Source organism: Heloderma suspectum, chromosome 1 (genome assembly GCF_057233095.1).
Source record: "Heloderma suspectum isolate Gila_16-S chromosome 1, 16-S_ref, whole genome shotgun sequence".
In the NCBI taxonomy this organism is placed as follows: domain Eukaryota; kingdom Metazoa; phylum Chordata; class Lepidosauria; order Squamata; family Helodermatidae; genus Heloderma; species Heloderma suspectum.
This window is the reverse complement of record NC_139458.1, coordinates 245,000,314-245,017,647: the sequence shown is the minus strand read 5'-3', so window position 1 is coordinate 245,017,647 and position 17,334 is coordinate 245,000,314. Positions and strand designations below refer to the sequence as shown.

General features: G+C 42.8%; 1 protein-coding gene across 7 annotated transcripts in view; it reads left to right on the top strand.

The window, feature by feature from the left end:
* Positions 1 to 17,334, top strand: part of TFAP2B (transcription factor AP-2 beta) — a 63,367-nt gene that overhangs the window by 28,089 nt on the left and 17,944 nt on the right. For all 7 annotated transcript variants that reach the window (XM_084822737.1, XM_084822718.1, XM_084822747.1 and 4 more), the window contains 3 exons: positions 4,072 to 4,291; positions 9,372 to 9,490; positions 14,673 to 14,814. In XM_084822737.1, the coding sequence (XP_084678863.1) occupies positions 4,072 to 4,291; positions 9,372 to 9,490; positions 14,673 to 14,814 (481 nt within the window). The remainder of the gene's footprint in view (positions 1 to 4,071; positions 4,292 to 9,371; positions 9,491 to 14,672; positions 14,815 to 17,334) is intronic.

Below are 17,334 nucleotides of genomic sequence, written 5' to 3'. Positions count from 1 at the left end.
ATACTTTGTAATAAAACCTGAAGGAAAGCTTATTTTGTCTATCCTTTGCCTTGAGGTTACAGAGTTGGCAATTTCCCAATAGTTAGCACTTGGTAGCCTGTTAAGACACCTGATCTTATATACGGGAAGCCCAGGAGATGGTGTATTCATGCACACACATCATGCACACACATTCATGCACTTACTCCCCCTGCTCCCCAGCACCAGCGCTTTAATTCTGTGGCTGGTAAAACATACTTTCTAGATGGGGCAGCACTCCTTTTATCCGAGGCATGGGTAGCTGGAAATTTTCCAGCTAAAATCAGTAGGACTTACTTTTGAGTGTATATGATTAGGATAGGCTGTAAATCTGTTTAGTACAGTGATGGTATATATTAAGACAGCCCTGTTTTAAGGATTCCTTGAATAGGATCCTGGAATCATTATAGAGATGATCCAAACTGGGATTTTGTTTAAAATGAATAAGAGTTCTAGCAATCTGTGACCTAGTTTTCAAAAATAGCTGAGGAGGTGGTTAACCTCTAACTGGACTGTACCACTTCAGACTGCAGGTTGGTGGCACTGGCTCACCTGATGGAATGTTCTCCCATGAACAGCATTCCTACTAGGCATAGAAATCGAGCATGTCAGGGAGATGGTTAGATTATAATAAACCTTTTCTATATGCATTTCCCTCTTATGGAAAAGCATTCAGATATTTGAGTCGTCACCTACACTTCGAAGTGGTACAGTCCAGTTACAGGTTTACTGCTTAGCTTGCTGTTTGTGAGAACTAGTGTAATAGTGTAATATACACTAGATCTCACAATTTTATGGCTTTTTAGCAGATAAGGCAGTATATAAGTAATAAATAATAATAATACAGAATTTGGGCCTGCAATGTCCTTGGATTCCTACTGCACCTGTGTCTAGAATCCAAGAACCACTTCCCTTCCGTTTTGGAAGCCATAAATCCTAGAACTTGAAAATCCACTTGGTAACATCAAGCTGCAGTGATCGCAAGGAAGCAGTAGTAGCAGCAGCAGCTGTCAGCTCTTATTAACTCTTGCATAAAACATACCTTAAGTATGGTTTGTTATCAATTACTGGCAGCAAATGAAGCAAGTGGGGGGAAATGCAAAGCCGCTTTGTATAAAGTAAAGTGATTGGTTGATTGATCAGAGCACCTGCTGTAAATCATAAGCTGCACATGGACACACAATTATGAAGGATCTATTTAAGTTCAGTAGTAAACAAAACTCATGTCATGAGGAAATTGTTTCCATTTATTTCTTTACTTCGGGGCTATAGGATAACTTTGTACCCATGTCTACTTATAGCAAGTAAATTTGTTTTAATTCTCTTATAATAACCATCCTTCCTGAAAGAAATAATTTTAACAATTCAAGGGGATCTTGGGGAGTAACAGCATTTCATTAGTAGTAGCATTTTACAGTCCAGATATGTTGAAACTGGGGCAATCAGTTCTGCTTCATTTAGAATTGGATTCTTCCCCCCACCCCCCAATAAAATATGTCAAATAACAGAGAATGTTTTCATCAGTTCCAGGTCAGGGTAAAGTTGTTTGGATTTTAAAAAATAAAATATTTCATTGTATATCAAACCAGTCTTTAGTGTATAAGCTGCTAAACTTATAAAAAGAGAAAGTCATTCAAAGTTAGTGACTCCTTGGATTATTTTTCTTTTCCTATTGGTAAAACAGTACTAGAAAGTAATAAGTACATTTTAATATATAGTGTCATCAGTGCACATGATGTTTTATAGTTTATATAAATAGGTTGAGATCCCTGCCTAGAGGAGATTACAATTATTACTTACTCCGAGTATAACAATTTCCCCAGCACACTTCCTACCACCCCACCCCCCACATTAGCTCTGACTATCATAATCTAAACCAGTGTAGTGAATAACCTGAAAGCCCACCTTTGTCTGTCTTAACTGCACTTATGGATGTGCCCCAGAAACAAGTTAAACTGAAATGCTTTTGTTGAATGTAACTAAATCCCATCACAGGGCCCAAACAAGCTTCCATCCAAGTTCTCTCACTCAGTGGGTCATGCTGTGGATCTCTCATGGGGGTGGCAAGTCTTGGTTACATATTCTGCTTTACCATTTGGTGGTGTACTAAAAACCAACTGCTGTCTTCAGCCTCTACATAATTACTAGTATGTTTGGAAACAATGAGACAGCTTCACTAGAGATAAGGAAGAATCTGCCAAGGGTTAATTGTAGTTCATTCCTAGGATTAATGGAATCTTGCTGTGGCACCTGTGCTGGGGTAATACTAATAGATTCATGGGTTGATGGTATAAACTTGTAATCTATAAATAAGCTCAAACCAGTTCCTAGTTCAGGGAAAGATACATAATTCTCTTGGCTTGAGAATTATAGAGACAATTGGATGATGAGATACAACAGAGAATGGGGTTCCAGGGCCTAATTGTGCAAAAGAAAGAATCTCAGTAGGTGTGGCCTATCACATCACATTGCAGAAGTGAGAAAAGCTGTACCTAGTAAAATTCCCTTTTCTATGCAACAATTTAAGGTACAGGATAGTAGAAGAGGAGTAACAAAAGAGAGAATGGAGATTTGGAATACCATCAGAGCTCATGCACTGTTTTGTAATTAAGATGTGCCACAGTCTTTATTTTTTTAAGTGCCCAACTATTGTACTCTACTGCTCTCAATCTAACCAATAGATGCTAACAGGGTAAACAAACTATGAAAACGGGGTTTCCCAACATGGCCAGCTTAAGGTATGGGCTACAACCCAGGGGCCCACTGTCTCAGGGGGCCACCAGCATTCTTGGCCCACCTCCAAAATGTTGTGCCTGCACTGATTCGTACAGCGCAGTATTTTCCTGCCAGCCTTCCTGTGCCTTTAACTGCCACACAACAGGCAAAAAATAAAATGGCTGAAATCTTTTCTTTCCATGGAGGTGCTGTAGTGAGAAAAGCCTTTGCCTACTGAATTCATATATGTTCGCTGATAAAGCCACAACAGCTCTGCAAGAAAACTAGTTGGTAATTTCTATTGGTGCAAAGAGGACTTTTCAGTCCAACTCAACAATAGCAGAACAATTTTTTTCAGTGACTTACCAAGGCAATATTCCAATTTGGAGTGTGCCCCTTTATTCTGCTATGTTCTTGTGCTATAGGCAATCTATTTTGGAAAACTAGAAGAGTCCATCCTTATGTTATATTAGAGACTAATTAGCCCCAAAACACAAATCAAAAGAGTTCCTAACTACATGTAAAGTGGTTTGTATGGCCAGTACTTACGTTAGGTATGGTAGTATTGTTGCCGTTTCCATTTGGTTTGTTCCTATCTAATACCACCCCCTTGCATGGGGAGTACCCATGTCATTGACCTGTTTCATATGGGCTCCATTCAAAGTTATCGTAGTAGTGTCATGGGACCCATTATAGCATGTCTCCTTTCAGTAATCCCTGGTCCATGGAAAGCGTCTGCAAGGTGGTCCCTTTCTATACAAGAATCACCTGTCCTGAGAGCTGGGGCAATACAGAGCCCTTAAGCACTATGGCTTTTTCTCATGCTGTTCAGAAATTCAAATGTGTGAGGTCATTTGGGAGGGCTCCTTCCCATGATAGAGGTGTCTCTTCCTCAAACAAGAATAACACTGGCATAGAAAGAAGCACTGGTACAGCCAACTGTCCACATGACGTAGGTTTGCAAATATTACTGGGCAGTGCAGGGTGGAGTCATGTTCCATACAGCTGCTCCCATTTTCCTAATAGTCCTGTTGGAAGGGGCCTGCTAAGGAATTACATCATCATGGATCTCTATATGTGGCTTTCCACTGTACTGAAGTAACACAACAGCTCTCTGTTGCACATTCAGGTAGTGAACTAGCAGCTCTGTAAGAATCAGCCCTGTGAAGAGATACCCATATCTTTCCATGCCATATTCGACCCATGCCAGCAAGCCATCTAAAAACAGGCAGGGCTGAAGTAATCAGTGGGACTTACTTCTGAGCAAATGTGGTTATGACATCGTGACACAGGTCCCTAAAGTGTGATCTTGCCCACACCACTTTTCTCTCTCCCCAGTTCCAGTTCCTCCAAAATCTGTTACTTCCCTGATGATGAACAAAGATGGCTTCCTTGGTGGCATGTCCGTGAATACAGGCGAAGTGTTTTGTTCTGTACCTGGGCGGCTGTCCTTGCTCAGTTCAACTTCTAAGTACAAAGTAACTGTTGGAGAAGTTCAACGGCGCCTCTCACCTCCAGAATGTTTGAATGCCTCACTCCTTGGAGGAGTACTTAGAAGGTAAGGCCTTGGGACAGGCAGATCTGTGCTTATGGGTAGGATTTACAGGGGTCATTTAAAGGTCTATAGCTTTGTAAGTAATTGTTGATGTTGATGCATGTGGGAGAACACAGGAGATATATATATAACAGCCTGGCTACCATTATCTATGCACTCGTACCATACTGATTAATCTACTGCAACCTTCCCCAACTTGGTGCCCTCCAGATGTTTTGGACGACAACTCCCAGGATTTCTGACCATTAGGCATGCTGACTGGAGCTGAAAGGAGTTAAGAACATAAGAAAAGCCACGCTGGATCAGACCAAGGGTCCATCTAGTCCACCATTCTGTTCGCACAGTAGCCAACTAGCTGCCCACAGGAAACCCACAAGCTGGACAGGAGTGCAATAGCACCCTCTTGCCCATGTTCCTCAGCAACTGGTGTACATAGGTACTGCTTCTGATACTGGAGATGGCATATAGCCATGAGGACTAGTAGCCATTAAATTACAAAACTACTGGAAGGTACCAGGTTGGGAAAGCCTGGACTACAGTAATGCATTGTACATGGAGCTGACTTTGAATCTCCAATTGGTCCAGAAGGTGGCTGCAAGGCTCTTGATTGGGACTGGCAACACGGAACATATCTCATCAGTTCTTAAACTGCACTGGCTAGCAGTCAGTTTCAGAGCATAATTCAAACTCTGGAGTGTGTCTTTTAAAGCACTATACGTGTTGGGTCTCAGATACCTAAAGGGTCCTACTGAATCTGCCCAAATGTTAAGATCATCTGAGTCCCTTCTGAAGTGAGCCTCCCTTCATAGGTGAGATGGGAATGGGGAAAATCGCCTATTCAGTTGTGCCACTCATCTTTGGAATGCTTTCCCTAGGAAGTCTTGCCTAGCACCGTGTCTCTCATGACTGTTGGGTGGCAGGTGAAGACCTTTTTATTTACTCAAGCCTTTTAAGTTGTGGTACCATATGGTTTTTGTTTGCTGTGTTAAATTGTTTCTTATTTATATTTGTTTAATTAGTTTTTTTTTATTGTTGTAAGCTGTCCTGGGACTTTTATTTGAAAGGTAGAATATTATTAATTGTAATAAATAATACATATTAATCATTATGAATTCATATTTACCACTCAGGCTAGTGTATTGTAATAGCGAAGCATATGATCTATGAGCCAGGTAGTCCAGGGTTCAAAATAGATTAGGTGTTGTTAGAGCCAGTGTGGTGTAGTGGCTAGAGTGTTGGACTGGGAGCCCGGAGATCCGGGTTCTAGTCCCCACTCGGCCATGGAAGCTCGCTGGGTGACTTTGGGCCAGTCACAGACTTTCAGCCCAACCTACCTCACAGGGTGGTTGTTGTGAGGCTAAAATGGAGAGGAGGAGGATTATGTATGCTGCCTTGGGTTTCTTAAGGAGGAAAAAAGGCAGGACATAAATGTAATAAATACATAAACATTCTCTCTGAGCCTCCCCCCCACCCGCCCCTTGAGTTAACAATGCCGGCTTATTTTAGTTGCTGTAAGAATCAGTATGATAGTATATGTGAAGGGCTAAAAATGGTGAATATATGCTGGTTGTTGTAAGTTATGTGTATGTAAACTATGAGGAAGTAAGGTATTTTTATTTATTTTATTCCCCTTAATTTTAGGGTTTATCCACTAGCAAGGGCTTTGTTTGAGCTAGGGCTCTGGTTTTTTGAGGGTGTCAACAAGAATGTGGACAGAGGTGACCTGGTAGACATCGTATATTTGGATTTCAAAAAAGCTTTTGACAAAGTCCCTCACCAAAGCCATGGCATAAGGGGATGAGCTCTCTTATGGATCAGTAACAGGTTAAAGAATGGGAAAGAGAGAGTAAGAATAAATGGACAGTTCCATAATAAAGGGATGTGGGGTCCTCCAAGGATCTCTATTGGAGCCACTACTTTTTAACTTATTCATAAATGGGAGCAAAGAGGGTGGTAAAAATAAACAGGGATTGTCAAGAGCTCGAAAAGGATGTCTCCAACCTGGGCGAATGGCACTGTGCTTCAGTGTAACTGCAAACTGATGCCCACTGGGGCAAAAAATACTAACTTCACCTAGGCACTGATGGAGTCTGAGCTGGCAGTGACTGACCAGGAAAGAGATCTTGAGGTTGTGGTGAATAGCTCAGTGAAAACATCAACACCTCTGAAAAGGCTAATTCCTGATCATTGGGAAAGGCAGCGAAAATAAAACTGCCAATATCATAATGCCTTAATACAAACCTATGGTGCAATCACATTTGGAATACTGTGTACAGCTCTTACTGTCCCTTGTCAAAAAGGATATGGTAGAGCTAGAAAGGTGCAGAAAAAAGCAACCAAGAATGGAGTACCTCCCCCATGAGGAACAGTTACAGTGTTTAGGGCTTTTTAGTTTAGAAAAAAGATGAGTAAGAGGGTGGGAGGACATACAGGTGTATAAAATCATGCATATGTGGATACCAGAATATGTGGTCAACCAATGAAGATGAATGCTGAAAGAATGAGGCAGACAAAAGGAGGTATTTCTTCAAAACAGCACATAGTTAAGGGCGCAATCCTATCGAGGTAGGTGGCCACTTCCGAACTCGAAGGTGAACGCCTACCCAAAGCAGGGCCGGAGAAGCACGGAGGGGATCGTTCCCTCCATGCTCCCCCTGCCCTGCATTTTTGGCTAGACAGCTGATTGCGGCTGTCTAGCCATGGGAGGGCTGCATGGGGGGGGGGGGGGGCTACTGTATGACACATAGGATGTGTCATACAGGCAGTTCTGCCCTCTCCACCCTGGAATGCCCCCAGACACGCCTCTTTCCAGTCGCTCTGCACTTCTCTTGTGAGCGCGGAGGACGGGGCTGTTCCATGCTGCCTCAGAGGCAGCGCAGAAGCGGGAGGAGGTCGGTTTTCCAGGAACCAACCTTGGAGCGTGGGCTCCAAGGTCGGTTCCTGGAAAACAATATATCCTGTGGCTGTCTAGCCTCTGTCTAGCGGCCATAGGATCACTCCCTAAATTAGGGAATTTTCTGCTACAAGATGAATGCCACCAACGTAGATGAAAAGGACATTAAAAGGACATTACTCAAATTCATGGAGGACAAGGCTATTAATGGCTACTGTCATGATGGCTAAATGCTGTCTCCAATTTCAGATGTAGTATGGCTCTGAACACCAGTCACTGAGGAATAGCTGTGGAAGAGGGCTGTTGCCATCATGTCTTATTTGGGGACTTTCCATAAGCATCTGGTTGTCCACTGTGGGGGAAAAGGATGTGGGACTAGGTAGGCTAGGGATGGGCAATTTGTGGCTCCCCAGATTGTTTGGCCTACAACTCCCATGAGCCTTCATCATTGGCCATGCTGACAAGGGCTGATGGGAGCTGAAGGCCAAAAAAATATCGAGGGCCACAGGTTGCCCACCCATGAGGTAAGCCTTTGGTCTGTCCTTATGTCTGAAGTCTAATTTCAGTAGAAAGACCTAACTTGAACTGAAGTTAAGTAATACTTGAGCTCAGCATGTGCAGAGTATGCTTCTACTACTAGTGAATAACCACAGCTGTCTCACAAATCTCTTAGGACGCAATCCTCTGCAGACAGGCGGCCACCTCCAAACTCAGAGGCGACCGCCTATCCAATGCAGGGCTTTCAGCTGTCTAGCCACAGGAGGGCAGAGCCAGGGAGGAGGCTGCCATATGACACATAGGATGTGTCATACAGGCGTATCCACCCTTCCCGCCTCAGAACACGCCCCAGAATGCCCCGTTTCAGCGACTCCGCACTCCCCTTGTGAATGCAGTGCATGGAGCTTCTCTGTGCTGCCTGTGAGGCAGCGCAGAAGGAGAGGAAGGTCAGTTCTCAGGGAACCAACCTCAGAGTGTGGGCTCTGAGGTCGGTTCCTGGGAAACAAGATATCCTCTGTACATCTAGCCACTGACTAGCGGCCATAGGATTGCTCCCTCTGGCTTCTAGGCAGGCTTTAGACTCAGCATCTCTATTTGTACATATTAAGCCACTGCTTTTAGCATAGATAATGTCCTGGTTAGCAGTGACTGATGGATGGGTCACTCAGAGGAGTGGGTGGAAGTTACTGCAGAAATCAGATCCCTGAGGGAAGGCCTTCAAGGGTTTAGGATCGGCTCTCTCTCCATCTTGCAGGTAAAAGAAAAGGTGTGAGACAGTGTGCCATTTCTAGGTAGGTTTATTGCTGTGGAGGTACAAAGTAGGCTTAGGCCTGCTCAGCCTGCAAGAAATTTAGACTTTCAGTGTGTATTAATCCATATATGTGTGTACTTGTACTGTTACAAAGCAACTGTTACCACCCTGCATTATTTAATCAATAGTTCAGTCAGTAAAGCTTTCATTCATTGGTCAGTTGAGGGCTATTTTAGTAAACTGGCTGGTGCATGTTTTAGGGTATTTTGCTTAGGGCTGGCTTTTTCTAATAAGGAAAAGCTTTTGTTAAAATGTGTCTCAAAAAGGCACTGATACCGAGATGTGGGCAATACGGAAATACATTTAAATTGGTTAAAAGGCAGATGATTTACTCATTCTTTAATTGGCTGGCAACACTAATTAAACTCATACACACACTGTCAGCACCACACTCCGCAAATTGCTGCCACTGGTTACACACACACGCACACACCCATGTTGGTGAAAGGCTTGCCCTGTCCTCCACCTGATCTTTCCATGTGCCAGTCCAGTTTACAACTCTGGAGGTGTTAGTGTTCCCAAGGGTAGTCAATTTACTTCTTGCTAAAGCCAATATAACCCAGGCTGCAGTCCTACATACGCTTCCTTGGAATTAACCCCAATGTAATCAGTGGCACTTGCGCCCTGATCAACATGCATAGGCTCAGACTGGGCTGAAACCTGCCCAACTCTTTCCGTCCGTTGTTTTCCTCCCCCCTTCCTCTTCGACTGCAAAACGTCCTCAGTCAGCGTTATTTAGACACACATGCTAAAGCCCCTTCGAGCTCCAGTGGTCTTGCGTCTAACAAACAGCCCCCGCCCCACCGCCGCCCCACCGCCATTATTTCCTGGGGACATTCCTTGAGGTTTGAATCAGCGCATTCATTTCTTTGCCCTTGCAGAGCCAAATCGAAAAATGGGGGCAGATCGTTGCGAGAGAGGCTAGAAAAAATCGGCTTGAATTTACCAGCCGGCAGGCGCAAAGCGGCAAATGTCACTTTACTCACCTCCCTGGTGGAAGGTAAGCAGAATCTCTGTCCGTTTCGATTTCCTTCCCCGCCCCCCGCTACTCTTAAGGGTGGGAGGAGTTTTGACATTTAGCAAAGTGTCCTAGATTGAGTGGAAATTGTTGCTGTGGTGGCGTTAAAGATCCGTCATGCAAAACAAACATAAGGCCCAATCCATATCTCATTCTGTGGTGTGTTCAGATCCTGCAGTCAAAATACCTGGTTAAGGCTGCATTCCTAGGTATACTTTGGAGTGAGTCCACTGGACACAGTGGCCTTTATTTCTGAGTAACGATGCATCTGATCCGATCACCACTGTGCACAATTGAAGTCAAGGGGTAAGTTTTACTCATTCTAATAGGTTCTGTTGAAATCACTGAACAAAAAATAATAGTCAAACAATACAAACAAGATGTGGTGTGTGGACCTTTGAGTTAAATACCATTCAGGCTGGAGGTAGATGTTTTGTGTATTTGTTTGTTTAAAGGAAGTTAAAAGCAGAGAAATAGTTTTCTGCAAGTGGTGTGAATCCGTCTGCAGTTTGTCTTAGGGTGGAAATCCTTTACAGACTAACTCCCCCATCCTATGCAGATTTACTTTGAAGTAAATCCCATGGCATCTAGTGGTGGGACTTACTCTCCAGGAAATTTGCATAGAAGAACTGTGCTGTGTAGAAAATATTTCAGGGTTATACAGAGTCATGCTCCACCAAGAAGCAGTGGAAGCTTTTCTTCTGGAAATTAATATACAAACTAGCAGATACCTGAATCTGTCTCGGATAGATTTGCAGGATCCTTCTTAAGTAAGAGAGCAAAAGTAAAAAATGGGAGAATCGTTATATTACAGATCAGTTTTAGAAAATGCATTCGCCTTAGAATCAGTAGAAGCAGCTAAACTGGCAGCACTTATTAGCTGCAGAAACTCACAGGTTGCAGAGGTCCAAAACATGGTCTGGTGAAGGCAGGTAAATTGCAGTTCAAATCCTTATGAAGCCATTTGAAAAAAGCATGGCTACTCCAATAATAAAGTATTTGAAGATCTTAGCACCAGGTCCCTTTGCTAGTGACTTGACAAGCATCTGCTTTTCATAAAATGTTTGGCTCTATAGGATCTCACACAATTTCTTGGTTCCTAATTTTTTTTTTAGGATGGAATTGATTAAAGGACAGCCATTTAATGGAAAATGATGGTATTCTGTAGCATGTAAAGAAAAGGAAAATGTCCACTGCAAATTAACTGTTAAGAAATAGGGGAGGATGGGTTCAAAATGAGCTATTTGTTAAGGAAGACAGACACGTCCTTCTTTTGACTGAGATGAACAGCAGTTGTCTGCCGTTGGTGATCCTGTGTCGAAGTCTAAGAGCATAGATGTGATGGATGTCCATCACATCCATTCAAATAAATGGGATTTATTATCAGCAATATATGTTAGGCCAAGATTCAGGAGTGTTACCCCAAATGACTAAACTCAAGTGAAGTATTTCATTTGTGGACTGTAATCTCGAGGGAACTTCAAAGTTAAATGGGAAACATAATTGTGTTAGTGATCAGTTTGATGCAAATGTGTGTGTGTGTGTGTGTATGTTAACATTTAATCAGTGCAAACCAACCATTTTGCTTTTAAAGAGCTAAATTTTATTCTGTCTTCCAGAATTAGCACCTGTTTCACCACTATCTCACATTCTTACAATAGCCAATCCCTGTCCCCCTCCTCCTCTCACCCCTTAATTGCTTGTGGCAGAAATATTTCATTCATCACTGTCCAGAATCCACAAAAGGTGAATTCACAAAACTCTAGTGTCTCTCTTGTAAGTTTTGTAAGCAGAATTAAGAATCCATGGTGAAGGCCATTTCCTCTTCCCTTTCAAAATAATGAGTCATTAGAATTATTAGACATTAGGGGGGTTGGACTCAGTGTAGGCCCCTTCCAACCCTACTATTCTATGATTCTATGATACTTGTTTTTATAGATTAAAAGTTCTTCAGGTGCCCATTTTATCTCCTCTTCCACCTTTGGGTTTAAACTACAGTGTGGCATCAGTAGTTTCACAGTTGTGGAAAGAAAAGAGGCAGGCATTTGAACCTAGAATAACTTTATTTTTATTGAAACCACTCAATCCCGTAGCAGTTTACTCCAAAGGAGTCTCCACAGATGACAGCAGGGCTTACTCTTCCTGCGTAAGTGTGCATAGGATTGTAGCCTTGATGCTACATTTGAGGGAGATGTTGACTAGGGTAAGGTTTATTTTCCAGTGACAAAAGCTGCCTAACGGGATTAGTTTATTTATTTATTTTATTTTAAGGTGGAAACCTATCAAGACAGCAACAAGATAAGAAATACAAAACAAATACAATAAAAATGCAATGAATACATATAAAACTTCAATTAAAATGAATTAGCAATAAAACCAGCAGCCCAGGAACTACAGAAGGGCCAGTGAAAGCAGGTGGGTCTTCAGAGGTTTCCTGAATACCTGCAAAGAACCTCCGGTGGAAGCTGATTTCAGAGGTGCAGGGCCACCACTGAAACAGCCCTCTCCCTTGTACTCATCACGCTTGGCACTGGGCAAGTGAGAAGGGCCTCTGCCGATGACATCAGAGTGTGTGCAGGCTGGTATGGAAGAAGGGGGTCCTTGAAGTAACTTGGGCCCAAACTGATTAAGAGGGGCAACTTGAGCCCCCCAGATGTTTTGGCTTACAACCTCCTTCATTCCTCACCATTGGCTATGCTGGCTAGGGAAGGAATTGTAGGCCAAAATATCTGGAGGGCCACAAGTTGCCCCATCCCTGCTTTAAAATGTTCAGTTGGATTTACGTCTTATTTATTCACTGCCATTAAATACATGGTGTTTTACTTCATGAAGGATGTGTATTACTGGCTACTGGTCCTAATGGCTATATATTGTCACCAGTATCAGAGGCAGTGGGTCTCTGCGTGCAGTTGCTGAGGAGCACGAGTAGGCGGGCTCTATGGCCTTCATGTCCTGCTTGTGGGCTTCCCATGGGGACCTGGTTGGCTGCTGTGGGAACAGAATGCTGGACTGGATGGATCTGATCCAGCGGGCCTCTCTCATGTTCTTAGTGTAACATAAGCAAAACAAACCATCTTGGTTCAGATTGCAATCTAAAATTTAACTGTGCTATAGGAGACAATTGAGGAGGGAAGAAAGAAGCGAGCGGAACAGGCAACAGAGAGAGGAGAGGGATGGCCCAGGCAAGGCAAGGGTCACGTGAGGTGACTGTAAGCAAATGTAGGCACTCATATGTAAGCTTCATATTTATTAAAGTATCCCATGTGCCTGACTGCAGCCCAGATCTCTGTGTTGGCATTGTCACTGCCTCCTCTGTAATACAAAAACATCCAGCTTGTACAACTGAGAAGATCAAAATGCCACAATTTTGTTTCTTTGTGCATACATGACTTGCCCATATGTCACAATGTATGCATATGTGATGTTCTGCTGTTGCATTTTCATTTGGAAAATTTTCAGTTGTTTCTTGCCCTCTCTAATTCCTTATGTGCGGGCTGGATTCATGATAACTCAGGGTGCCTTTGGACTTGTGTTGTGCAGAATGTCCAAAGCCACTTGCAGTGAAGGAGGAAGATGGATACTGTGTATGTGCAGAGGCACTGTTTTGTTCATTATTCACACAGTTCAGAAGTGGGCCTTTGGGTTTGGAGGCCAAGGCCCAGCTCGAATTGAAGGTCTACTGTGTTACTCTGCTGCTAAAATCTAGTGATCAGAAGCTTCTGGTTTTCCCAGTTCTTTATGTTCTCCCTCTCTGCATGTCAGCGTGTAATTTCATTTAAGAGGTTGCTTTGTATTTCGGACAAACTGGATGTCTTGACTATCCTCCATGTTGTTCACATTAAGTGAGGCTGTGCTGAATAAGTATCCTTCTGGGCCCTCTACTGCAAGGAAAGAGCAGGTTCCTTTCCATGGCTGAATTTCTCTTCCTCCTCTTCAACTCATTAGAGAACCTGCATTGCTCTAAGCATGTACAGAACATCGTCTCTCACTTCATAGTCTCAAAATCTGGATTGCTGGTTGTTGTAAGAAGATGTTGCAACATCGTGCAATCTTCTTTTATTTGAATTGCTTGCCTATGTGGTTCATGGGGAGGGAGGGGGTCATGAAAGAAAGTGGAGACAGTCCGCAGCATAGGAATCTGTGCAAGAACATTTGGAAAATACCCTTGGGGGAAAGGCTAATGAAGTCCCAACTGTAATTTATTACAGGGGTGGAGATCCTGGGGCCCTCCAGATGTTGTTGGACTCCAACTCCATAATCCCTGGCCATTGGCCATGCTGGCTGGGGCTGATGGAGGTTGGAGACCAACAACAGCTGGAGGGCCACAGGCTGCCCCATCTTTGTGATAAAGTATATGTTTTATCAGAATTGCACTCCAAAAGTGCAAACCAGGCAAAGGGGAGCCAGTAAGTCCCACAGAATTGGATGGAAGAGGTAAATATCTCTCCTTGAAATCAATGGGGCTTAAAGGGGCCTACATGAGCAAGTCTTTCCATAGTGTTGCCAATACAACTAGGGGGAATATAACTACTATGCAACTGGTTCAGAGTATGCCTGATTACAATGTAAATTTACATTGATATTATGACACGTAAACTGTCATGGCTTTCCTCAAATAATTCTGGGATTAATAGATTAGTAAGAATTCTCTTTTAGGGATCTTTACCTCACCCCCCCAACCCCCCCCCCCAAGGTTCTACAAAGTTTCCTGGGGAATGGAATAACTGTTAAAACAGTTAAAAGTCCGTAGTGCTGGCCTGCACAAAGTGTGCTTTGTTCTTTTTCCTGGTTTAGCCTGCTTGTGGACCGCTCAGCCCATCTTTCAGTTGAGCAAATGTAGTTACCTTGGATGCCCCTTCTCCAAGGGTCAAAATAGATTTCATGTTCTAGAACTCTGTGGTCCTCTGTATGACCTACAGCCTAATACAGTATCCAGGATGCAAGTGCAGGATATCGGCAAATGACAGTAACATAATGGTTAATGAGATGTTCTCTAGGCACAGCAGTCGATATCCCCCATCTTGAAAAGTTAGTTGTTGGCCTGACAAATCTAAGGATTGGATGATAAATTCGTCTCAATAAGTAGTAGATTTGGCTTAGATGGATTGTAGATTGCATTAACCTAGTTGACCTATGGTGATAAAAGCTCCTCATCTTTCCCCAGGAGAAGCTGTACATTTAGCTCGGGATTTTGGATACATCTGTGAAACTGAGTTCCCGGCCAAAGCTGTTTCTGAGTACCTGAACAGACAACATACAGACCCCACTGATCTCCACTCCAGGAAGAATATGCTGCTTGCCACAAAGTGAGTAGTAATCATTGTAGAACATGCATTGCTTTCAAGATCCTGGTCCTGAGGGCCAAGACAGACATTATTTTAAATCCATATAGTAGCTACACCTTTTTTTTATTCAAGAGTATGTGTAGGGCCCCTGATCTGGATTGGGACCCAGGCATGGAGGATAGGAGGCTTTTAAGACCCAGATCAGGCCCCCTGTGCCTACTGTAGAGTAAAAATGAAACCGATGTAGTTATTAGATACAGATTTAAAGTAATGTCTGGGTTTGACCCCCTTTGACAGAGTAGCAGGCTTCTTTCTGTGGTGACAGTAAGATTTAAATGGCATTCAAAATTTGCCACAGCTGTTTTTCCCCTGTAGATTTAATCCCCTTGGTATAACTTTAGTTAACAGATTCACTTTTTGTAGTGCTTGTATGTCGAGCTTAATTGAGATTTGACTACTGCTTGATTTGACTACTGCTGGTTTGCTTATTTATCACACTTCTATATTGCTTTCCCACCAAAGTGGCTTAGATATGGTATCCAGTAATCTTACAGGTCAGACTTGATTAGCTCCAGAAGTAGGACTATATCATGTGTTTTCAGACCATGCTCTTGGCAGACCCACAATGCACTCTCAAAGCTGGAAAGAATGGTTGTGGCTGCCCTACAATTTCCACGTAACGTGGTAAGGGAGCTTGGAGCATGCAGCATTTGAAAGTAACAGCATTTTTTGAGTCATTCTTCAAGTATTCTGAGTCTCAGTGTGGTAACTACACTTGACACCAAACTATACTGGTGAAGTGTATGGTGCAGTCTGAGCAGAATAATTTCTTATGTTAATTCTAGTAGTAAACTAGTAGCAAAGTGTCAGTGTGAAGGCAGATCTGAAAAGGCTGTACAGCTTTAGGTCCAGAAACCCTGTGAGTTAACGTGTCTGTGAGTAATTAAAGTACTGTGTGTGTTCATATGTACTTCAGTATTTCTGGTCTGGTCTGGTCTTGTATTTCTTTTTATCTTAGATATTCTGCTTCTGTTGTAATAAGCCCAAACCCTTTGGCTGAGGTGCTCTAATGTCAGCTGGAGGGGGAAGGGGTGTCAGGGAGAGGGATACTAGAAGAGTCTCTAGAAGCCATTGGCTGAATTACACAGATTCTAGATACAGGCCGGGTAAGCAGAAGGGCCTGCAAATTAAGTGGTAGAAGAAACACAGGACAGAAAAGACAAGAAAAGAGCATGAGGAGGCCGCAGCCTAAGGAAAGCAGGGGGGCTTGGAAAATGAGTGTTGGAACATGAGAGGGGGGAAGAGGTCCAGAGGAATTAGGGGAAGGTCAGAGGGAAGAAGTAAAACTCGGATAACAAAAGGCTCGAATGGAGAACCGCTTATGGCAGGGAATCCCATATTAATTTGAAATAACCAGCAAAATCTTTGGCTTCAGACTTAAAGTAGATTTGCATTATTAATGCTAACCACATTCAAAATAGTTGACCACAGGTTCGGTACAATGCATCAGGCAACTTTATCTGTGGAGTCATTTTTTTAGGGGGCTGTGAGGTTTAATTGGGGTAGAATGAAGAAAATGTGTGTGTAGTTTGCTACTGCAATTAATTATTCTTTCAGGGTGGCAGGTACAGTATTTTCAAAAGAGGCTTGCATGTAGCAGCCATACTGGTAATGTAATGTGGCATGCTGTTAGAACTGAGATTAAAACCAGGACACATTTTCATGGGGGGGTTTGCATCCTGGTCTTGAACACATTTTTACTTGGGAGCAAGACCCATTGATTTCAAGGGGGAATAATATAGGGTTGGGGGGACAACAACAGGTAGGATGAAAGGATAATATATGTGAAGTACTTTGGAGTGTTCAGAGTTATCCAAGGTAGGTATTTAGGTCTTGATTTTGTAAATTGACACTATTAGTCTTCCATCTTTAACACTCTAGGTTTCTCAAATCACAACCTTTCTGCAGATGGGTTTATTTCCCATCCACTGTCCCCACCCCCCACAGCAGAATTACATGGATTATCAATTTCAACAGGCTTTTTGCACACATTCAGGGGATCGCTTCCAAAAGTTGTACAATTTGCTTTAAAATTGCATGCCCAGAATCCTCCGTGTTAATACCTGGGTCTTAATTTGGGGTTTCCCTAACAATTTACCTGTATTTCTGTATTCATTCTTTCCTCAGCCTTGAATAATTTGAATCTACATTTCTATGAGAGGGTGTACTCCAGTGGCTGTGTAGCTATTTGTTTTCTTCAATGTTCCCTTGTGATGTAGAGCAGAATTATTAAAATCAATGAATATTTTGACAATAACTTCAACAAGATGAGAATGAATGTTTCTCAAATTTCTTAAGTGTGACTCTGATGTGGAATCTAATGAAACTATTTCTGTATGTGTACAAGTTTTTGTTGCATCTATGTTCAGATAGTGTTAATTTTTCATGGTGTTGCACGTCCTTGCTGTTTTGTCCCTTTCTATTTGGTTGTGCAGAGCCATTCAATTTAGGTTGTGAGTCACTTCATTCTTGTATTGTGGC